A 24,262-nucleotide genomic window follows, 5' to 3' on the forward strand; every position below is an offset into this window, starting at 1 on the left:
TAAAAGCTTATTTTAATTTCTGTAGTTATCTGGTTATAAACAAGTCATATGGCATTCTGGATGGGCACTAGCAGTCAATAGACCACATTTTTTATTTAATACATATAGTATAAAGTGTTTTTCAAAATAAAAGAAATAGTTTTTTCTTTACTGCTTTCCCTAATTTAACAATCTTCAACTCTTCAAGCTGCTCCTTTTGACATTTATCTCAATAAGTTGAAATAATATGCTTATATTATAATTTCTTGATTTTTTCAATATTGTACATTCTCAAATGACTCCATATAATGAAATATGAAGATAAAGTTTTTTGCATCACCCCCTTATAATACATTATTCTTCCCACATCCTCCAAGTGGAGGTCTATCAGAATATTTATTTAAATTTAAAGAATTGTTGAAGTATAAGACCCCGACTAATGCACTAAAAAGAAAAGAGGAATGACAAATAACCAATATCAGAAACAAAAAGGGTAACTGAAATACTTTATATGGTAAAAATTTCAATTTTTCCCCCCAAATAATTGTATACATTCAATACAATACTAATTAAAACAGTAACTGGCTTTTTTGTGAAAATTAATAAAATATAAATGAATATGCAGTATCCAAGAATAGTCAAGATACTTTCAAAGAAGAAGAATATAATGGAAAGACACGCTCTACCAGTTACCAAATTTATTTTACAGATACAGTAAAAACAGTGTGATGTTGTAACAAGGACAGAAAAATACAGCAATGGAATTAGAAACAGATAGGGACCCTTGATTTCTTGCAAGTATGGACCCTTGATTTTTTGATCTGACATAAGGGTTACTGCAGAGAAGTGTCAATAAAATGGTCTTTAAAAAATATTGCTAGGGCAATTGTTTATTTTTATGAAAAACAATTAACTAAATTTATATATCACATGATGTACTAGAATTCATTGGAGGTGGATTGTGGATCTAAATTTGAAGGGAAACTATGAAATTCCATAAAATACTATAGAAAAGTATCTTCCTGACTTCAGAGTATATGGAAACCTCATAAACAGAATTTACAATAAAGAAAAAGACTGATAAATCTGAATCCATCAATTTAGAACTGTTCACAATTTTTTTTCCAAAAGTCACAGGAATGGGAAAAGACATTTTCAAAACATGCAAACAGCAAAGGGTTCATATCAGGAATATAGTAAGAACTTCTATAAATCAAGAAATATAAGACAGACAGCTTAATGGAAAAAAATGGAAATTGACTTGAATAAAAGCTTCATAAATTAGAATATTCAAATGACCAATAAACATATGAAAACACACCTACCTTCATTAGTCATCAAGGATACACAAATTAAAGCTACAATAAGATACCATTACATATGCATCAGAGTGGGTAAAATAAAAAACTGATAATACCAAGTATGACAAAAATATGAAATAAAAAATGCACTGATACACTGCTTAAAGAACTGTAAATTGTTACAACTACTTTGGAAAACCCTTTTCAATATTTAAACTAGAAAATGCAAAGATTCATGAGAAAGCAATTACTGTCCTAGGTATATACTCTATAGAAATGCGTGCTTAGGTTGTATAACCAAGATACATACACACATAGATACACACACACTCAGGTGCACCATAGACATTAAATTCTAGCAGAGGTCTGCGTTTACCTTGTACTAAGTGTTGGACCATGAATGTATAAGGTTTTTCTCTCAGTGTACTTACTCCACCCTCAACTTGCAGCAGTCCTTACAAGCCTGCACCTCAGAGGCTTCTCTCTCCATGCTTTTGCCCCATTACAGAAGGATATTGCTTGCCACTCAGTGCCAGACTCAGAGTGGGAGGTGAGAAGGTGGTATCAGTGCTCCTGGTCCATCTTGTGTTAGGAAGGCCCTTAGAGGTGGTCTTTCACATTCTTCTTGTTCCTCCCGCTATAGTAGTCAAACCCTGCCTTGTGTTTATGGCAGCTCTAGAGTGAGGAAGAGTTTCCTGCCTCTTCTCTAGTGGCAGCAGACCTCTGCTTTGAATTGGTCCAGGACACTGGGTCTAAAAGCCTTCTTGCCCCTCCATCATGGACAGAAGGTTTTTACTTTTCTCCCTCCCCCAGAATCAAAGGGCCTTTGCTTGGGTCTTGGGTTGGAAACATCATCACACCTTTCCCAGATGACTAAGGCTTTCACATTATTTGATTGAAGGGTCCAGATATGTGTGCCATGTTTTTCTGTTTGCCCCTCCCCTCTCCCACGCCCAGTGTCAGCCAATCAGCTTCTGCAAACCTGCATCTCTGTCAGGCTCTTTCTAGTCTCTCACCTGCCCCCAACATTTCTTGCATGATGATATGACTATTATAAGACATCTTCAGTACAAAAAGTAATAGTAATTAAGTACTATGTTAGTATTGAAAATAATGAACTTTTATTATAAAACTACAAACACAGACATCCTGAGTGGCAGTCTTGTTAAGCAGATATTTGATTGCTGATCAATAAACAGGGCTAAAATAAACCTGAAATCAATTTAGGAGAGGTTAACAAAGTTAACCTGCTGAAGTTGTCAGCACCCTCTAGTGGAAATAAGTTTTTGAAAAACCACTTCCTGAATAACGCAGCTCTATCTCAAATATTTTAGCACAGATGCATTATCTATCCGTCATCAAAACTTGGCTGTTACAGAAACTGAAATTAGGAGACGGTAATAAACAATGTAGTATTCCATTTTGTTGTATCAAATAATTGTAAATCCTTCAGTATAATTTGTAGTCTCATTCAGAAAAGAAATACAAAACAAAACAAGGACAAAAGGAAACCTGAAAGGAAAATGGACCACAGAACAGGAACTACCCCTACAATGTCTCTACTTTGCCTGATGAAAATAAAATCTAAATGAGGGTTTTTGCATTGAAATGTTATTAATGCAAATTCAAATGATCTCTGTTCTCACTAAATTAGCATCAGAGAAGTAATTAAGGAGTAATATATTGAATGTATGCTGAACTTTCAATTGGTGCAGGGCCCCAAGTCATCAATCCAGGGGTGTCCTATGTCTTCCTTTTGCCTCTTACACTGAAAGGAAATTGAGCAAACCGAAAAACCCTCTTCAATATTTCACATTCACTTGGAAAAGCGTCTCTTAGGTAATAACAATTGCATCATAAATCTCAGTCCAAACTCTGAAATTTTAAATTAGTAACATCACATTACTATGTATTAAAAATGTAAAGTTATAAATTGTCAATATCTTCTTTTCTAACTTTTCACTTTGGTTGACTTAATGGTACCACAAATTCATCAATATAATAGCCCAATTAATTTAATAATCAATTTTTGATTCTCTTAAATTTTATATAGTGTAAGGGCAAAGACTTCTGTGAAGTATTTTTTTCCCTGGACTGTTTCTCATTTAACTGGCAGCAATAACTGTAGGACTATTGTTCCAGCTACTCATTTATTTCCAAAAGCACAGTTGCTCCCCACATAATGATTTTTAAAAGAAAATTTAGATATGTCTGAATATAAACATGGGATACTAGAAAAACATTAAATTGTAAGTATTTAAATTTCTGCTGCTGAGGAGGAAGGAGTCTCTCTGTTGCTTGGTGTTAAACTTTGTGTTTTTCAGTAGGGTAAAGCCTGGAGAGGGAAAATTTAAGAAGCCAGATACCTCTCCCTGAGGAAAAAAAGATGAAAAAATACAAAGAAAAGATTTCAGAGGGGAGACAAAGCAACATGGGTGGCCAGAAAAATAAAGGCAATGTAGAGGGCTGAGGAGTTCTCAAACTTCAACATGCATCAGCTGCACCTGGGAATTTAAGAAAATCATACACTGATTATTTAATGCGTGTTAAAAACACAGATTGCTTGGTTTTAGCCCCAGAGCATCTGTTTCAGTAAGTGTAAGACAAGCTTAATAACTTGCATTTCTAACAGGTTCCCAGGTAAAGGTAATGCTGCTGGTCCAGAGACCACAATTTTAAGAACCACTGTTATAAAGGATATTTTGGAAGTTTTGCTTCGAGTTGTATGCTATAACTTTCCAGATGGTCAACCATCCTTGTTTGTCTGAAAATAAGGGATTTCCTGGAATTTGCAAGGCTATAAATGGAAAGTTTCCAGCAAACCAGGAATATTGGTCACCTTGCACGGTATCGCCAAGATATTTTCAGTAAAGATCTAAAATATTTGGTAATGCTTTTGTACCAAAATTGTGTGATTTCTTTTTAACCAATTGATTAATTCATTGATTAATTTTAAACTTCACTTGGATTTCTTTTTCCATTGATATGTTGAGATTGACCTCAAGGCTCGAGTTGCATTTTGGCCCAAGATGCAGTATCCTGCTGTAGCTAGAACTAAATGTCACCTAGCACTGAGTAAACCATCACTATGTTAATAAGTGGTGTTTTGGTTCAGCAGTAAGTAAAAGGGGGCTCTATAAGAGGAAGGATGGTACCTGTACTTCGAAGTGAGAGTGCACATACACAAATCCCTCGGTTATAAAGGTAACCAAAATTTTGCACTCCTGAAGCTTTCTTTTGGGATATTGATTTTAAGCTGGTTATTAAGAAACAACTCAGAAAGAAACCTCTGAGTCTCCGCCCTTTCTTGCCCAAGAAATTCAAACAGAAAAATCTGCTTTAGGAAGGGAGCCTTGGCGTAATCATCTTAAAAATCTTCACCCCAGCATTAGTCATGAAGACCCCAAGCCTGTTAGCTAGATACCCCGTGTGGCCCATTGTCTCTGAGGTGCCCAGCAGGAATTTTCCTGTCACATCTGTTCTGCTTTTCCTCAGCTACCCATAAATCGCTCATTCTCACTTCTGAAATCTAATACCCTAATCCTCCCCCTTTTCTCCTTTGTCCAAAAATGTCTTATAGACTCAATGTTGCGTCACTGTCTTCGGAATTTTCATGCCTATGTGAATTCCCCATGTGCATGTATTAAAATTTTGATTTTCTCCTGTTAATCTGTCTGTTAATTTGATTATTGGCCCAGCTAGAAGAACTTAGAAGCTGGGAGGAAAAGCATTCATATTTTTTTCAGCCCCACAGTTATAAGAATGCAAACTTTGGGGAAACTCACTGTTTGGGAATGAGTGTTTCACACAGAGTTTTATATACACATTGGTATGTGAAGTCATCAAATCAGGAATGTCAGAATTGATCAAGATGGGCTAAGTTCAATAGCAGTAATAAATGCAAAACTGAATGCCTTAAACCCACAAAGACTTATTTTTGTGCACACTACCCATCCTTAGAACTCCAACAGAAATTGACCATTTTTGCCATAACTTCTTATATCATAATTCGAGTAGACAGCACAAAATAAAGAAGTTAACTGATGTTCAATGATGATGGAATTGCCCTTCCTGTTACCGGAGAGTGGGCCCTTCTCCACGCGATGTCCAGGTTCTTGGCGTCTCGAGCAAAGAATTGAACGAGATACCAAGGCAAAGTAGTGAAAAAACAGTTTATCAGAAGAAAAAGTACATTTCAAAGAGGTAAAACTGGGCACGAGCAGAAAGCAGTGGCTCAAGGCCATTATTAGAAGAGAAAGTACACTCCAAAGGGTTTGGAGTGGGCCCTGAGCAAAAGCAAGGCTCAAGAGCAGGGGCAGATGCTCACAGGAGCCTGGGGGTTTTATCTGGGATGGGCTGTTCCTCTCCAGGTGTGGGACTACTTGATTGACACCTGTGATTGGCAAGAGGCTATTACGTTATCTCTTCAGACTGCACACGTCCACTGCAGTTTGAAATTGTTAACTCCAAGCTGATTGGCTCCCCTCCACCCCCTACACCTGAGCTGAGAGTGTTGGCGGGCTCTGCAGCTTGAATGGCTTTGTGAGCTATTCAGGTTATTTCCTCGGGCTGTGTTATGGTCTCCGCCTTAATCCCCTACACATGGCCATGTCCCTGACTGCCTGTGGTTTTCCCTATCTCAATCCCAGTAATAAAGCTTTTTCACAAAATAAACATGCATGGAAAATTGGGTTAATGGAGAATATAAGATGAATATTAACAGTGGTCCAGTTTTAAAATATAGGCCTAATAAATTAGAACTTATTTCATTATTCCTAGAGGTAGCTATTTTATTCTGAGGTCTTTATTTAGTGGCAGACCTTGGAAAAGCATTTACAGGTTATTGGAGATACGGTATCCCACAGTGGACAAGTGATAACAACCTCACCAATTTGTAGATAATAAAAGTCATTCACCAACAAACTAGTGGAGTATTCTGTGAAGACTTCTTTCGGGCCCATAGGGTATGTTGTGTCTGATCACTCATGGGCTGTGAAAGCATTCACAAGTCAGGTAGAAATATAGAAGGAAGATTTATTAAAGTAAAAGAAGGGTCAGCTGGGCAGAGTCTGCTGGAAACTACTGCATCCAGTCTTTGGTCTCAAGTTTTATATTTTCTAATCAGGATGCAAATTTCTATGGCCTGTAGTTTGGGGTGGGGGAAGGTGAGGTTCAGCTGGTTATGGCAACCTTTGCATATGTTATGTAGATTTAAGTTGGAGCCTGGAGTGGATCCCATGCAGATGCAAAACCTCTCCCAAGTCACAGAGCCAGCACTGGGCAGAAGTAAACAGAATCATTGAAACTGGTATGCATAGTAAATGTATATAGGAAGCAGAATCCTTAAGGCCTGGTGGAAAGGAAGCAGAGAAACAAAAGCTTTCAGAAAGTCCAAAGCTAAATTACACTTGTTAAAGCAAATTATACCAGAGATACGAATCTCAAAATAGGAGATTCAGTGCCACCATTTCAATCCCCTGTCTTTACAGGGTATCTTAGCATTCAAAGGTAATATGTTTTCTACTGATGATTTCCAAATCTGAAGATTATTATTCAATGGTTTGTGATGGTTCTCTGGAATCTATTTTTATTTTTTATTTTACAAAGCTCCCCAGCAGATTTTGATTCAATTAGTCTGCAATGTGGACATTTTTTAAAAAATGAAACCTGTATTTTCAATTTGGTGAATGAAACCATAAAGGAGTGGAATGATAATATAAGGTTATGGAACTAATGAAATATTCAGTTCAGTATAAACTGAAGATTATTTTAAACCATAAGGCTATGGAGTTATTGTATTCCTCTCAGTCTGATGTTCTAATTTCTACCCAGAGCTCTGCCACTAATTTCCTATGTGCTTTCAGGTAAAACACTTTTATGTTAACTTCAGCTTCTTCTGAGAAATGAAATCAAGTAGATTATTCATGAAGATCCCTACTAATTCTAAAACCCCATATTTCCTTGAAATTTTCCAATTACCTTAAATGGTTTGTGGGATACACAGGGGTCAGACGTTCAAGATAAGCTCTTGGTGGCAATTATTATGGATAAATGTGTAGTAGAAATATCTGGCCTTGTTTCACAACTATAAAAAAATGCCCACTAATGCTAGGGAAGGTCAGTAGGCTGAAGGATATTGACAGGGGGTGTTCAGGACATGCTAGCCCACAATACAGCACCTTAGCACGTTGAATATTTCAAACTGAAGGAATTTGAGAAATGGCATGTGCATGAAGGATTTTCTGATCTTGCCTGAAGTAGGTCATAAGGCCTTCATGCGGGAGGTGCTCTATCTATGCCCAAGGGAAAGAAGAATCCTTATTTCCAAATCAAAGGGACACAGAGGAATCTCAATAAACAGGCCTTGCTAAGTGTCTTCCAGTTTACAATACTTACCTCACCCTTCTGTCTTATCATATCCTTCTACAAATTTCCACTCTTCATCAAACCTAGCGTTAAAAAGCTCAGGTTTAACTGTTTCTCAGGTCTTTACCTCCTTATGAAGGCTTCTATGTCATATAAAACTTATATTAAGTAAGTTTGTATACTTTTCTCTTGTTGATCTGTCTTTCTTACAGAGGTCCCAGTTGAGAATTTAGAAGGGTAAAGGAAAAAGATATTTCTCCTCCCCTACAATAAGTATATCACAACTGAGCAAGTCATAGGATCTAGAGCCATTTATTTATAGATCCTATCAAGCTCTTGCAGACTGGGTCCTGATCTCAAATAAATAAGTACAGCATGTACTTAATAATAAAATGGGAGATAATAGGGAAAACAAAGCTAAACATCACATCAAAGTAGGATCCTGACATGATTTTATTCCAGTGGTTTAAGTAAATTCCCATCCTACCTCTTATTCACCTTTTACCCCTCTTATTAATGAGGAAAGAACAGAGACTGAATAGGGAGGCAGTCAGTTTAATTTGACAAACTTGCCTAAATTGAGAGAGTCAATTAGCTTTGACGCAGAGAAAGAGCTGAGGTTTGCAACTCTAAACAAATCCTGACTCCTTTCTGATGTACTCCTGACAAACACAACCTGAGTGAGGTTACCCAAGAGATCATTTTTCTACGAAATATTGCCAACAATTCTAAAGGCAAAATTCCAAGACATAATTTACCTTCAGCATTCTTCAAATACTTTTTCTTACCTCCCGCCCCCAAGCCCTAATACAAGAAATGTGTGAAGTCTACACAGCCAGTAAAAGTCTACATATCTATGTGCTTAATATGCGAAAGACATTTGGGGCAATACAAATATAAATGATACAAATGCCACCCATTTGGATTCTTATGCTTATGATTTAGTAGGAAAAATAGAATGATGCTTCAATAGACAGATTAACGAAACCAATCAAATTCACAGGCACAGAAAAGCATTCCTTACCTAAAATACCCCAAATTCTAAAATAATTGCTTTCCTTAATTCCCATAGAGTACTGTGATCGGGCTGTTAGACCCTTTTGAGAGTATGGACATTTTGAAAGACTTCTCTTTTAACCTAAAAAGTCCTCTAATTAGTGTAGTTCATTAAGCAGTGAAGGACCTTCAGATTAGCTTTCACAACCGACACTCCCCTCCCACTCTCCAGAGTTGGTGAAATCAAATGCCTTGGAATGTCTGGTTTTAGTGATTCAGATCACTTGAGAGAACACAGAAATAACTGCGGGGCGGTGGGTAATATGCACATTTTGAACTTGGCGATTGCAAACGTGGGGAAACGGCGCCACCTCCTGGTGAGAGATGGGGAGGAGCAGGACAAAAGCCTACTGACTTGCAAGCTAAGCAGCTGCTTTCTTCAAAGCCTTAAGCCGCGCATCTCTCTCTCTACCGGACCCCCAAGCCTCCTGGCATCTCTGACCACTCAGTAAGCCCCGTGCCACGTGATTGACAGGCAACAGCCCGGTCCGTTACCGAAATTCGTCACTCCGGAAACAGTAACTCGATCCTTCCGGAAGCTCCGGGTCCTCTCTCTCCCAGCATCCTTTGCCTTCCGGCTATGTTCAGTCCCGTCCGGCCAGTCCCGCCTTGCGCGCCCATTTCGAGCCCGAGTTTCCAGCTCGACTTTCCAGGGTCGAGAACGCGGCTCAGATTTGCAAAGACTGGGTTCTTGGGCTGTGGCCATGGGGACAGGAATGGCGCAGCTGGAGGGTTACTACTTCTCGGCTGCCCTGAGCTGCACCTTTTTAGTGTCCTGCCTCCTCTTCTCCGCCTTCAGCCGGGCGCTTCGAGAGCCCTACATGGACGAGATCTTCCACCTGCCGCAGGCACAGCGCTACTGTGAGGGCCATTTCTCCCTCTCGCAGGTGGGGTCCCCACCCTGCCCCCGCCCCAGGACAGGCCAAGGAGGGCAGCACCAACGCTGGTCAGCTTCTCCTACCCTTATCCTTAGCTCCCTCCTTTCTACCCTCTCAGCCTCAAACCTGAAGGGAACTGGGTAACCTTTTGTTCCTGTCTCCGAGATCTGTGAAATAGTGGTGTAAAAGGAATGAATAAACAGCAGCTCTGTCTCCTAGGAAGAACTGTTCTGGGAGATGAATGGGGAACGGAATTACTGGCTCTCTTCTTGGCAACTGATGATGATAGGTGTCTCCGTTTTTCTTCCCCAATCCCGGTATGAGACACTGGTCTTCTCCTTCCCTTTAGCTCAACTGTCAGGTACCTCCCTATGCATTTTCGGGGTGGGACAGGATGGGGAGAAGGTGTCTTCAGCCGTCAAGAAGGGACAGGTTACTGTTAATTCCATCCCTGGTATTTTTAGGACCCTTTCGTTACCTGGATAAACTGCTAACTAGTGAAGTGGCATCATGTTTGTGTATGTAATTGACTACATAAACATAGGTACGGATACAAAAATCAAGTACAGCAGGCCCTGGAATAACTTCCTTTGTTCAGTGTACTTTCCTTATAACCTTGATTAGATGCCCTAGGAACTTAACTCTTGTTTATAGCAATTAGCCTATTGTAAAATTGGTTTTGTTACATGTTATTTTGCTTGTACTGGGTTTCCCCGAAAATAAGACCTAGCTGGACAATTAGCTCTAATGTGTTTTTTTTTGGAGCAAAAATTAATATAAGACTCTGTCTTATTTTACTATAAGACCGGATCTTATATAATATAATATAATGTAAGACCGGGCCTTATATTAAGTTTTGCTCCAGAAAACGCATTCGAGCTGATTGTCTGGCTGGGTCTTATTTTCAGGGAAAACAGGGTAGTAGTAGAACCTATCACTGACACTACGGATTTATTGTAGGTATATTGTTATTCTTTTTCTGGGGAGGCAATATAAAGTAGTGGTTAGAAATACAGAGTCTAGTTAGAGAAAGACCTGATTTTAAATTTTGAAGCTTACTTACTGGTTATGTGACCTTGTAAATTTCTGAGTTTCTGGTTACTCATCTGAAAATGACAGTAGCAATAACATGCACTGTAGGGCATGTTGCAGGATTATACACAGATGGTTTAGCACAATTCCTGGCTCAGTACATGTTAGCTGTCATGGAGCCTGCGGTTTAATCTAAACACTTCTTTCTCTCCAAACTGATCAGCGTTCTAGCTGATGTTTCCACACTTTTAAAAACTGGAGCATTTGCAGTTTAATCACCAAAATTCAGCCTTTCTAAAGAGTAGGTCTTTCTGAAGAGTAGAAACTAATTTTAAGTTGTCTACTGGTTGGTGATACCTTAACAATAAGAAAACAGGTGCAGGGGAATAATAAACGCAAAACTTTTCTTCATAGGCGACATCTGATCTGCTGAGGACTTAATTATTTCACAGAATAACTTCTAAAATGCCTGATTGTTGGTGAAGATGTTTTTGAACTTGATATCTTTGTGTCAGTCCTCTTGCTTTTGCTTCATTGTCGGCTTTTCATTTTTAAGTGGGACCCCATGATTACTACGTTACCTGGCCTATACCTGCTGTCAGTTGGAGTGGTCAAACCTGCCAGTTGGATCTTTGGATGGTCTGAACATATTGTCTGCTCCATTGGAATGCTCAGATTTGTAAATCTTCTCTTCAGTGTTGGCAACTTCTATTTACTATATTTGCTTTTTCGCAAGGTACAACCCAGAAACAAGGTATGTTTTCAAAATAATTTATTATAAATTTATATGCAGTCAGGTCCACAATTATTAGGAATTGGTTTATGAGATTTGGTGGAAAATGTCTTTAACATTCAGTATTTGTGTGTATTTTGTAAAGGTAAAGCAGGTCCCTCAGCCCCATTTTAGAAGAAATTTATAATTTAAACACTTGAATAACTTTATTTATGAAAATTCTAAAATAAATGATCATGAATCGAACCAATTCACTTAGTAGTTACTGAGCTTATTCCATGTGCTAAGCACTGAAACTATGGAGGTAAATGAGGCAATCTTTTTCTTACAAAAGTTATATCTTCATTAGGGGAAACAGACTTTTCCTGAGGAATTTTTATGTGAGTTAAAAATGCAGGCCCTGGAAGTTAATTGCCTGGGTTTGAATTCTATCCACTTACTAATTATATTACTTTAGGCAGCTTATCCCGTAGTGACTCCATGTTTTCGTCTGTTAAATGGGAATAATATAGACTGTTAGGAAAGTAAAGGAGATTGAATAGAAGGTGCTTAGAATAGTTCCTGATATACTAGTAAGGACTCAATAAATATTAACTGTAATATTTATTTTTAACTTAAAGAGATGATAGCAATAGTGTAAATTATGAGAGGTGATAGGTATTAGACCCCATGTGTATACACAGAAGGAGCAGAAACCTTATTGCTGCGTGACTGGGAGGGAGAGGTGTGAATGGCATTGGGTACGGCTTCACAGAGAAGATGGTACCTGAGCTGAATCTTGATGAACAGATAAGGCTGTAGGGTGTGGAATGAATCCTGGCAGGGTAAGCCTGAGCAAAAGTAGAAAGTCATTGAGTGACAAGATGCAGGGAACTGGTGTGGAATTAGAGGATTCTAAGAGTACAGGGATATGAGGCTGGAGAAGTAGGTAGGGATAAAGTCATCAATCTCCTTAAATGCCATGGAAAGGATTTCGAAGTCTAAAATAGGTGATGGACAGCCCTCAATTTTAATCAAGACAATGGCGTGGTTTGATTTGATGATTTAGATGAAATGGAAGCTTCAATTCAAGGAGATGAGAATACTTTCAAATTCTAAAATGGCATGTCAGAAGGGCTAAGAAAAGATACTTATCTTCAGACTGGGCCCAGTATTTTCAAGCAAATCCCTGTAATTTCATCATTGACTAGTAAGATCATTGGGTCGAGTAGTATATGTGCTATGTATATATTTACATTCTCTCTGGTGCAGAGTTTTGCAGGAACATCCTTAAAAGAAAGTTGCGATGATGGCTAAATGAATGCGTATTGAAGGCTCTAAGACTTAAGCTCAGAAATGGGATCACTTACAATGTGTTCCACTGATTTCCATGTTCTGCATAGAATTTAGTTCAGTGTCTTGTACACAGTAACTCCTTAACGATTTGCTGAATGATTCAAAGTATTTTAGGTCATAGAAGTTTTGACACCCGCGTTTCTTGTTTTATTGGCTTCCATACTGATAGGTGTAACTAAAACGTGCCCGAGTGTTCATATAAATGGTATTGTGTTTTTGCAAAGCCAGAAATGCTTAATATTGAATAATTTTATTTAAATAAGATTCAGATAGTTTTTTTGTTTTTTAATCTCCTTATTAGCTCGAAAGAAAGAGCATATTTGTTTCATTGTGAAAATTATTTCACTGTATTTTCTCTTCCTCCTAGGCTGGCTCAAGTATCCAGAGAATCTTGTCAACGTTAACCTTAGCAGTATTTCCCACACTTTATTTTTTTAACTTCCTTTATTATACAGAAGCAGGATCCATGTTTTTTACTCTTTTTGCCTATTTGATGTGTCTTTATGGAAATCATAAAACGTCAGCCTTGCTTGGATTTTGTGGCTTCATGTTTCGTCAAACAAATATTGTCTGGGCTGTCTTCTGCGCAGGAAATGTCATTGCACAAAAGTTGACTGAAGCTTGGAAAACTGAACTACAAAAGAAAAAGGAAGAGAGGCTTCCCCCTATTAAAGGACCATTTTCAGAATTCAGGAAAATTCTTCAGTTTCTTTTGGCTTATTCCATGTCCTTTAAGAACTTGAGTATGCTTTTCCTTTTGACGTGGCCGTACATCCTTCTAATGTTTCTGTTTTGTTTGTTTGTGGTAGTTAATGGTGGAATTGTTGTTGGAGATCGGAGCAGTCACGAAGCCTGTCTGCATTTTCCTCAGTTGTTCTACTTTTGCTCTTTCACTCTCTTTTTTTCCTTTCCTCACCTACTGTCTCCTAGCAAAATTAAAGCTTTTCTTTACTTAGTTTGGAAACGTAGAATTCAGTTTTTTGTGATTACCTTAGTCTCTGTATTTTTAGTTTGGAAATTCACTTATGCTCATAAATACTTGCTAGCAGATAATAGACACTACACATTCTATGTGTGGAAAAGAGTATTTCAAAGATATGAAATTGTGAAATATTTGTTAGTTCCCGTCTATATATTTGCTGGTTGGAGTATAGCTGACTCATTGAAATCAAAGTCAATATTCTGGAACTTAATGTTTTTCATATGCTTATTTACTGTTACAGTACCTCAGAAACTACTAGAATTTCGTTATTTCATTTTACCTTATGTTATTTACAGACTTAACATACCTCTGCCACCCACATCCAGACTTGTTTGTGAACTGAGTTGCTATGCATTTGTTAATTTCCTAACTTTTTATATCTTTCTGAACAAGACTTTTCAGTGGCCAAATAGTCATGACATTCAGAGGTTTATGTGGTAATATCACGCATATCTTGAACTCTAAAAATAGACTATTATTTAGACTGTTTCCACGATGAACAGCTGAAGAGGTAAAAATTGTGGACTTTTCTTTCAAAGGCACAGTGGTGATCCTCAGATCACATCAGATTTTTTTTTTTTAAACATTAGATATATGTGTTTTAAATTACATAAGAAATCTAAGGAAGTTAAGTGGTAAAGAACTTAGAAAAGTTTAAGATTTGCTCCATAAGCCTGAGTAATAATGGGAAAATAAAATTGTTTACAGTTATTTCATGATATCTCTTTGTTACTGCTGGCCACTCAAAAAGCTTGGAAATTTTTTGTAGATACAAGTTTCAGAAAATTGGGCATGCTTTATTGATACTGGAACTTATTTATTCTCTTCAGAAAGCAATAGCAGACAAAATATTTGAAAAATATTTACAAATGATCAGGTAATAATTCTTTTTTTTTTTAATTAAATTTATTGAGGTGACAATGGTTAGTAGAATTACATAGGTTTAAAGTCTACAATTCTGTAATACATCATCTATATCTCACATTGTGTGTTCACCACCCAGAGTCAGGTCTCCTTCCGTCACCATATATTTGACCTCCTTTACCCTCTTCTATCATCCCACCTTTCCCCTTACCCTCTGGTAACCACTAAACTGTTGTCTATGTCTATGAGTTTTTATTTCTTTGTTTGTCTTGTTCCTTTGTTGCCTTCAGTTTTCTGTCCCACATATGAGTTAAGTCATATGGTTCTTGACTTTTCTGCCTGGCTTATATCACTTAGCATAGTAATCTCAAGATCCATCCATGTTGTCGCAAATGGCAGTGTTTCATCTTACGGCAGAGTAGTACTCTATTATGTATATATACCACATCTTCTTTATTCAATTATCTATTGAAGGACACTTGGTTGTTTCAATGTCTTGGTCACTGTAAATAAAACAATGAACATCGGAGTACATATATCTTTACGGATAAGTGTTTTCAGATTTTGGGGGTATATTCACAGGAGAGGGATTGCTGGGTCATCAGGTCATAATTCTTGATTGAACAGTTGCTTGACATTGCAGTAAATTTAATTTTAATCATAAGGCAAAATAGACTCACGTAGATACAAGTAAGTGTTATAAATTAAAGGCTCATCTATGTCTGTCTAGGGCTGTTGACTTTTGTTAAAAATCTAGAAATGCAGCTCTTTCACTAATTCCTAATATGAAATATATGATAGCCAAAGATAAATTGTGTTGATATACCTTTCAAAAGGGATTTTCTTTTTGAAATACATTACTGTATTTTCTTTGGCTGCCATAACAAGTTACCACAAACGTGGTGGATTAAAAAATATTTCTCTCACAGTTCTGGGGGCCATAAATTTAAAATTGAGGTGTCTACAGGCCTAGTTACTTGTGGAGGCTCTGGGGGAGAACCAGTTCCATGCCTCTCCTAGTTTCTGGTGGCTGTCTGCAGTCACGATGTTTCTTGGTTTATAGATGCATCCCTCCAGTGTCTCTGCCTTTGTCTTCACGTGGCTTTCCCCTCTGTCTTCTTTATCTTACAAGACAGTATCATTGAATTTAGGGCCCACCCTAATCCAGGATGGTCTCATGGTGAAGTTAATTACATCTACAAAGAACCTTTTTCCAAATAAAATTGCATTTATAAGTTCCAAGTAGACGTATCTTTTTCTGGGACACTTGTCAACCCACTTACATTACCAAAGGAGATTTTAGGATAAATCTCAGAAAAGTTTAAATTTAAAAAAAGGAAATAATTTCTTTGCTGGGATATTTTAAAGGGAATTTTATCTTTACTGAGAGGTTAGACACAAGTGATTTTTGAGGTCGCATACATATGAAACTAAATGTAACTGCTATTTGATTCCATTATATTAGGTTGGTGCAAAAGTAATTGTGATTTAAAAGGTTAAAAAAACTTGCAAAAACTGCAATTACTTTTGTACCAACCTAATACAAAAAGAGAATTGAAAGGAAGTTTAGAAATCATTTGATAATCTTATTTTGTAGATTAGGGAACGATCGCTCGGATAGGATTTTTGTGTGTTGGTTTTTGGATGCTGTGTCTATTTTGAATACATTCATTGGGTTTTTATTCCATTACAGAAAAGTATTTGGACATGTTAACTTGGACATGTAAATTTACAGCTGTGACCAGAATTCATCTTTTAATTTCATTTTATGTTTGTAAACTTTTTAAAATAGATGTGTAAACAAATTGTCTTAAATGTTGGATAATGCTTTCTCTGGGTTTTAAATAATGAGTGGATTTGGAAAGTATTCTGCGTTTGCAAATATAAAATTTTGTGCAGACGAACACTACAAGTATAGTCTTGAGTAAAATACAGAGCAGTCTTTTGTTGTACTCTGTTCAGTACTGAGAAAGTAGATTGAGTGTAGTTAATCACTGTGTCTGCAATGATTGGAGGACAAATGTTTTTTGCCCAAACTTTTTTTTAGACAAGACAGCGTACTCAAAGAAATCATTATTTATAATGGGAATCTGAGTTCCAGGAAGTCAAAATTGCAACAACAACAAAAATGTGTGATTTAGGAAAAACAGCTTTCTTTTCTGATACTATATGAAAGGCTTTCAGGAATATTTCTAAGACAAACCAACATTTCCTCTCTAGTCTGGCAAAAGTGAAGAACCTATTCCACTCTATAGATGGGAGGAATCGCTGTTCCAGTTAATTTTTCAGTGTTGAGTCCCTAAGAGATGTTTCGGAGAAAATCTGCATTCAGAGAAAACAAGTTAATCGTACGTGTTTTCTATAAAGTATATAACGTAACATTTTAGACAAGAATGCTGTGAATTAAAAGGTGCTATGGAGCATTGCTTTTGGAAATACCCTGTTATTGTTGTGTGTTGAACATTTTTCAAGAGTTACCAAATAAATATTTTTAACCTGAAGTTTTAAAAAATTAGACGTAATTGAATTTCTTGATTACAAGGTGATTATAAAAGTGTTGATAAGCTAGAGAGCCTATGGAGCTTTGCAATTACTATTATTAAAGTATGTAAGTAGGATTATATTAATGTCAAAATTTAGCCCATAATATGTTTAAATCTTTTTGAACTTTTTCTATCTTACATGAAATTCTATAGAGTACTATCTTTATATAGCATTAGTAAGATTCCAGTGTGCTGTGTTTTTCCTTCCATATTATTTATACCTTCTATTAGTGGATACCCAGAAATATTTTGTAATGTATCTGACTATGTAATTTAATTATTTGGAAGTACAGTGTTCCTGACATTAAACATAGCATGTCATTTTGGCAAAAGAAATGTTAGCTCTCTGTCCTCTTCCTCCTTAAAGTTATTCTGAAATGTGCTTAGTCTGTCATAAAGCACCTTATAGAAATAGCTTAATGCAGTGGATTTCTAATTAAATAGCTTAGTGTAGTATATTTCTAGTTTGAGAGCTTAACTGCCACTTTACTTTTTTTTTTTATTTACAATTAAAGACACGAGAGGAGAAGAAAAGAGATCCTCAATTTTCATTTATACCCCCTAAATAGTAGACTATTATATTAGACTCACTTTTAAGTAAAATGTTCATATAGAGAAATAAATTCATATTCATTAGGTTAGAGAGCATTTATTGTCTTTGAAGTAATTAGAATTTCATTAAAAAGTAAAACAAGAAAGAAGTATGCAAATAATATGAAAAAATTTTTTTCTAACGGAAATTTAAACATGACTTAGGAACCATGGGCTTGTAGAAAAAGCATTGAACATGAGAGTTAGGATTTCTGTATTTGTGGCTTTGGAATCAATAAGGCAAATAATTTAATCTTTGGTTTTCATTTGAAAAAGGAGAATAGTATCTGTCCTAATTCTGGTCAGTGCCTGGCACGTGTACAGCCTTATTTCAAAAAGAATTCAGCCCCTGCTGTATATCCGTAAAGTTCATAAATAAGTTATAAATATTGAGTAAATGTATGCTGAATGAAGTTTTTAGTATAGAAAGAAGTGAATATCCTAGAAAAAATACTATATAACTGTTAGCTAATTTTAGGAAATAAATCACGTTTCATAATGAGAGCCGTCCTAAACTTTTGCTGCCTAAATTTTCTGACCTAGTTTTAATTTTTTTACTTACCATAGTGTTTAATACATCTACATTATTTACTTGTAAATATGTTATATGTTTTTATAATAGGATGTGATTTCAAAGTCATTGCTGTTTATTTAAAATAATAATAAATTTCAGCCATTAAATTATAATAGCAGAACTGATGATTATTAGACTTTAAAGGAAAAAAGAGATTTCAACTAATTACAAATATTTTGCATTGTTTTAGTTAGGCTATATTTTACTACTTTAAGGATAACTTCATTATCTTACTTAGGGTACTTTTTATATATTTAAAGTTTGACAACAATACAAACATTTTCAATATACTAAAACTTGTATAGCTGAGAAAATTATAATAAAAATGGACAGATTGAGGTTATATTTTTTTAACATGTATCCAGGAATCCAACACTTAATTTTTAATATTTGGAAATTATTTCTAGGGTAAAAAAATTTATCACAGTTAAGTAATCCAATAATATCTTTATGTTGTGCTTTTTAAAAAAAGAGCATTTGATGAATTGAATGTTAATTTGAAGTCAGTGCGTCACTATCAGACCAAAGAGATACGGTATTTTTCAGACAAGAATATTAAACAGTGTGTTGATGTTTTACACTAATTGAAACTTACATCAGTTCAGTTAAACCACGTATGTGTAAGTACGACACATGCAAAATGAGGAAAAGGAGGAAAAGTAATAATAATAATTGTTATCATTTATTGAGTACCTATAATAATGCTCTAGGTGTTTTACTGGCTGATTTATAATTGTGGTCACTTTTTGATCCAACTCATATTCCCATGAGGCAGATGTTGATTTCTGTTTGACTACTGGAGAAATTAAAAGTCAAACAGACAAAGTAACTTGCCCAAAGTCAACGCTGTTCACTTACGATCATGGATTGGTTTTTGACTGCAATGCCTCAACAGTGAAAGTTTTTCATTAAAAGAAGTAGGATATGGAGAATGAGGTATTAATCTGTCATTACTCTGCATTAGCTATACGATTCATGGCATATTTTTTTGTATTGGATGTATATAGTCATTTTTAGAAATACTAGAAACTGTTTAAAGAAGCATGAACAAATGGTGAGTGTTTATAATTGTGTTGCAAGAGAAATGGCTAAAAGATATACAGGATGTTACCTTGGAGAAGTAGAGATCCTATCACTTGAAAAGATCACATAATTGAAGAATAATTTGGGAGAAGGATTGGAATACTCTATATTCCCTGAAGTATAAATCAAGAGCCACCAGATTCCAACACGTGAAAAGCGTACATTTTCTAATTTTCATTCTGCAGAGCAGTGGACCCAGAGAAAAGTTAGTGTGCTTGCTCACTGGAGGCGAGATTTTTGTTTATTTGGGATGCTTCAGAAGGGATTCAGATAGCAAGTGGGTATAGCAAACGGCTTTTTAAGATGCCTCACAACCTTATAATTTGAAATTTATGTTTGTTACAGCTAATATTTTTTGCATTAATCGGTAAGCCATGGTGAAGTACCTGGTGACTTGCATGCTATCTTCCATATACTTTAAATTCTGAACAGAAACTGTACTTTAATTCTTGTTACCTTGTTTTAGAAACAAATTTGAGATACGCAACTTAGCAGAACGTGTTTTTAGGTACAGTGTTTAAGAGTGCTGCTAATGTAGTTAGTTTCCTATGTTTAATCCCTTTTACAGCAGTGAAGAGAATATGCTTCTTTTTTATTACATTTATTGGGGTACATTGCTTAGTAAAATTGTATAGGATTCAAGTGTACAATTCTATAATACATCATCTTTTGAAAAAGTTTTCCCCCTGAAGGTAAGGAGGGTTAGCACTATCTACAAAATTGTTCTTAATGCAACATCCACTAGGTGGCAATATTGTGCTACATTTCCAAGTGTAAACTTCCTAGTTTCAACTTTTTTTATGGTTTAAGATTTGAAGCACCAAATAATTCATAGCAGCCATGTCTATTTATTATAATGTTATTCCATATATTTTCTGAATTTTATGAAGCTACGGTAAATGTTAAATCATTTCTGTGTTTTGTAATCATACCGGGTGATTTCACCTAATATATCTTCCCTTATGACATTCTTTACGGCATAGTCAAGATCTTTTGCCACAAACACTGAGTGATGACGATGACACATTTGAAAACTCATACATGGTAGTGGCCACTGTTTTGAGTGACTTACTCGTGCTATTTATGCCTCATAACCACCCTGTGGGATCAGTACTGTTAATATCTCCACTCTACACATAAGGATTCTGAGCATAGAGAAATTAGGTATTTTGCCCAAGATTACAAAATAACTGGCTGAGGAGGGATTCAAACCTAAGCAGGCCGACTCTAAAATCCATGTTAACTATCAGTTTGGTAGGAGGCAGGAAGATGGACACAAAGTCTGCCTTCAAATTGGTAACATTTTGGAAAGCAAATGGTCATGCAGAACGGTTATACTCTATTTGTATAGGTCAGGAAAATGAAGCCCACACTGATTTTGGCTCTTCCAGAGGCAGATAATCTTCCATTTGCCATGTGTCTTCCATTTCTGTTTTTGTGATGGTGTGTGTACATATGAAAATAAGGGAGAAAAAAACTCAGGATTGGCGTTTTTAACTACATTAATTTACACTGATCTAAAGACCATTGTTTTAATAAGAATGATCCTAGCTACCAAATGGGGGAGCATAACTGTTTGGAAATTAATATTTTAGTTTCTCCAAAGAGACTCCTATTTGAAAGCAAATTGCCATGTAAACATGCCATACTTTGGAATTTTTTAAAATTTTGGCTGGAAAAGCCTAATCTTTAAAAATACATGTTCTCGATCTTTTAAGTTTTATATTTTGTTAGATACTGTTCTGGAAAATGGATTTATTTATTTGACTTCTAAAATTTTGTGTTCTTGTCATTTAGAACTGATTTTTAAGTAAATCTTTATAAGCATAAAGGATTTTTTTATTGAAGTTTGTTCAAATATGGTTTCATTTTGTTTGTAAATAAATTCATGTTTTATAATTTATCGTGTCTATTTAGCACATTCTCTTATTCTGAACTGGGTACTAGTAGCTCTTTCACCCATTCTACTAGTAGCCATTTTTCCCTGTCTACCACCCACAAATCCTACGCTATATTAGTCTTCTTAAAATAATAGAACTGAATAATACTTTTAAGTGCCCATCACTAGCCTGGATTGACTATTTTATTCTCATAATAGTGGAAGGCCGTCAAATTACTGGCTGATCATTTTGGACTTGTGGAAGCTTGGGTTTCATTGTTAGTCCAGATCTGTAGAAAGCCTAAAGAGTTTTGCAAATAACCTTTAATTAGCCAAGACTCAAACCCCAAATTTTGATCCTTTGTAAGGAGAAGAGATTCCTGCTTTGTGATTTCAGACTTTCAGCTCTTGCTTTCCACTGTGCTACAGCTCAGTGGTCAGCCAAGGACATATACACAGATTTGGGGCTTCCTCCTCTGACCCTCCTTTCTGAGATTTTCCTTCTTAATTTATAGCCATTCTGAGATCCTAAACTCCATTTTCTCACACCTCAAGCCAAAGATATTGCAGTCATCTGACTAGAGTGTGTCTTCAGGGGAAAAGTCATATAAACATGGGTCTCACCCAGTGAAATCTTTCAATGATCAAGTCCTGTCTAGTTCCGGCCTGCTTTAGTTTGCTCTTCAGTACCTTCAAATATATATCTACCTATATATCTATATCTATATATATAGATAATATTTTTTCCTTTAAATTTGTCAATCTGCAGAAGAGTTAATATGATTAAAGTTGCTCTGCCATTACCTGTTTTGATTATAGTTGTCATTTTCTATTTATGTATCAGCAAGTTGGGGTTGTTTGCTTTGGAAAACTAAAAAGCAGAGTCCTGAAAATCATTTATGTGGGGCCAGTAAGTTTTTGGAATATTGACTTCTAATGTGGTCCCCTAATATAGTAAATCATAATATTTATAGTTAAATATTATTTGAGAGACCTTTATGTGAAAATGTTATCAAGAAACAAAAATGACTGTGACCTTCAGGCAACAAGAACTCACCTAATTGGGAGCTAATTAATGAAAAGTATAGTATGACCACTAAGGAGGAGTATAGAGCTAGGGGTTTACATGGAAATAGAGATGATCTCTGGCTGAAGGGACAAAGAAATATTTCAGGAAAATTGGCATCTGAGATTATACTTGATGGAGATTTGTGAAGACACTGGGAACATTCCAGACAGAATAAAGGGGTGAGAGCAGAAAAATCACAGTAAAACTAGCATACACTTAAGCAGAAGGTGACAATAACAGTGGTCAGTATTTATGGAATACTTGCTGTATGCTAGGCACTAGGCTGTCTTAAATATGGATTAATTTATTTGAGCCTCATAATAAGTCAAATATTGTTATTCCCATTTTATTGACAAGGAAAGTGAGGCACAGGGAACTGAAGCCATTTGCAAACTTAGGAAGTGTGGCTCCCGAACCGGTCCTCTTAAGCAGGGCACTCTACTGGCCTCTAAAGGTGTATACTCAGCCTGTGCTTCAAAGGAGCTGAGGTTATTTTTAGGTAGAAAATAGGTTTAAAAAAAATAGTTCTGCTACATGCAATGAGGAACAAGGAGAACACATCCCACACACAGACCCTGTGATAAGGGGTTGGAGAAAAATAGCTATTATTTGAGAGGATAGCCAGGTTGCCATTAAAAAGACGAAGGGCATTGCCCACCCGCCGTAAATCCTGTTGGTGCAGGGACCAGGGAAAAGGGTATTCCTAATAAGAATTTGGGGGGCTACCCAAAAACATTTATACTGAAAGGTTTCTAAGCCAGAAAGAGAGATGTAGTCTCAGGAGAAACGTTTCTTGAGAGGAAGGAGGTACCATACCAGTCTTTTTCGGTACCGTTCTATGTCAGTTTAATAGTTTCTTTTACAACCTGTCAGTCTAAAAATATGGTGAGAGAAGCAAATTTAGATGAAGAAACCTAGCCTGACTTGGAAAGTTAACTCAAAGTGATGCCTCTGTACATGTTTGGTCTTGTGACTGATGACGGAGTATATTGCAAAGTTTCAGAAGTGTAAGGAGGCCCTGGGCTAGGGAGAGCCACAGGAAGGGGAGACCTTCCTGATCTAAAAGAGTAGTTTTAAATAACCCACCTCAAAGTCTGTGTCTTAGTCATAGGATTTTCTCCCTTTTGAAATGTCGGGAAAAGTAACTCCTTAAGGTTAATCAGGCATTAGCATTTTAGTACCTTATGAGAAAATCTGTGTGTGTTTCCTCCAACCCTCCAACCACCGCCACCCCCAACCGCCTGTCTAGTTGAGTGCAGGTACCACTGGAGATGATAAACATGAGAATGTTACGAACATTGCTAGGAAAAGAAGGAAGAAAGTGAAATAGCAAGACTGAAGACAGGCCCAAGAAGAAGGGTAGCCTGGAGAGGAAATATTTCTCCCTCTGTCAATGACTCTCAGACTCTTCATGAAAATATTTCATGCAGGAGGCTCATTTCTTATGGAATGTGTACAGAGTACGGATACAAAAATAAAGAGAAATATAATATGATGTGGGTTGAAAGACCATGCTGATCACTCTGCTTGCACCATAAAAATTCAGAGTGATGTTAATTCTTTAGTGAGGATAACTGCTGGGCAATTTTTAACCCTTTTTGCTAATCTTGTTTTCAAAATGCATTATCCTAATTTTCTCTCAAGGTGGCAGTCTTGGACATCTTTTCCAGTTGTTAGTTTGGCAGGAATTTTATAACATTTTATTTACCCTCATAATGTCACAAATACTAATGATTTTTTTCATTGTCTTTTGAAAGACATTCTTTGAACGTGTTTAGCTTTGAGCAAATATATTTGCTTATTTTTGTCACTGAGCATTTTAAAAACCTGTGACCAGTGGAAACTTTAGTCATAATTACAACTACATTCCATTAAGAATATGTACTTTTTTTCCCAGTTGGAATCCCAGTCAAACCTAGAATTTATAAAAGCAGTTTTAATTCATGTGGATATATAATATGCATTATATATATATGTGTATATATATATATATATAT

General features: G+C 36.2%; 1 protein-coding gene across 1 annotated transcript; it reads left to right on the plus strand.

The window, feature by feature from the left end:
* Window positions 1–9,274: 9,274 nt before the first annotated feature.
* Window positions 9,275–14,378, plus strand: ALG10 (ALG10 alpha-1,2-glucosyltransferase). Its single transcript, XM_033117428.1, has 3 exons — window positions 9,275–9,589; window positions 11,169–11,366; window positions 13,048–14,378. Exons 1-3 carry the CDS (start codon window positions 9,407–9,409, stop codon window positions 14,101–14,103), a joined length of 1,437 nt encoding a protein of 478 aa, XP_032973319.1. The 5' UTR covers window positions 9,275–9,406; the 3' UTR covers window positions 14,104–14,378.
* Window positions 14,379–24,262: the final 9,884 nt, after the last annotated feature.

The sequence above is a fragment of the Rhinolophus ferrumequinum genome, chromosome 10, assembly GCF_004115265.2.
Source record: "Rhinolophus ferrumequinum isolate MPI-CBG mRhiFer1 chromosome 10, mRhiFer1_v1.p, whole genome shotgun sequence".
Taxonomy (NCBI): Eukaryota; Metazoa; Chordata; class Mammalia; order Chiroptera; family Rhinolophidae; genus Rhinolophus; species Rhinolophus ferrumequinum.

Coding starts and splice junctions, on each gene's coding strand:
- ALG10 (XM_033117428.1), top strand. CDS start 9,407: ATGGGGACAGGAATGGCGCAGCTGGAGGGTTACTACTTCTCGGCTGCC. Junction 9,590..11,168: donor GCCATTTCTCCCTCTCGCAG/GTGGGGTCCCCA, acceptor TTCATTTTTAAG/TGGGACCCCATGATTACTAC. Junction 11,367..13,047: donor AGGTACAACCCAGAAACAAG/GTATGTTTTCAA, acceptor TCTTCCTCCTAG/GCTGGCTCAAGTATCCAGAG.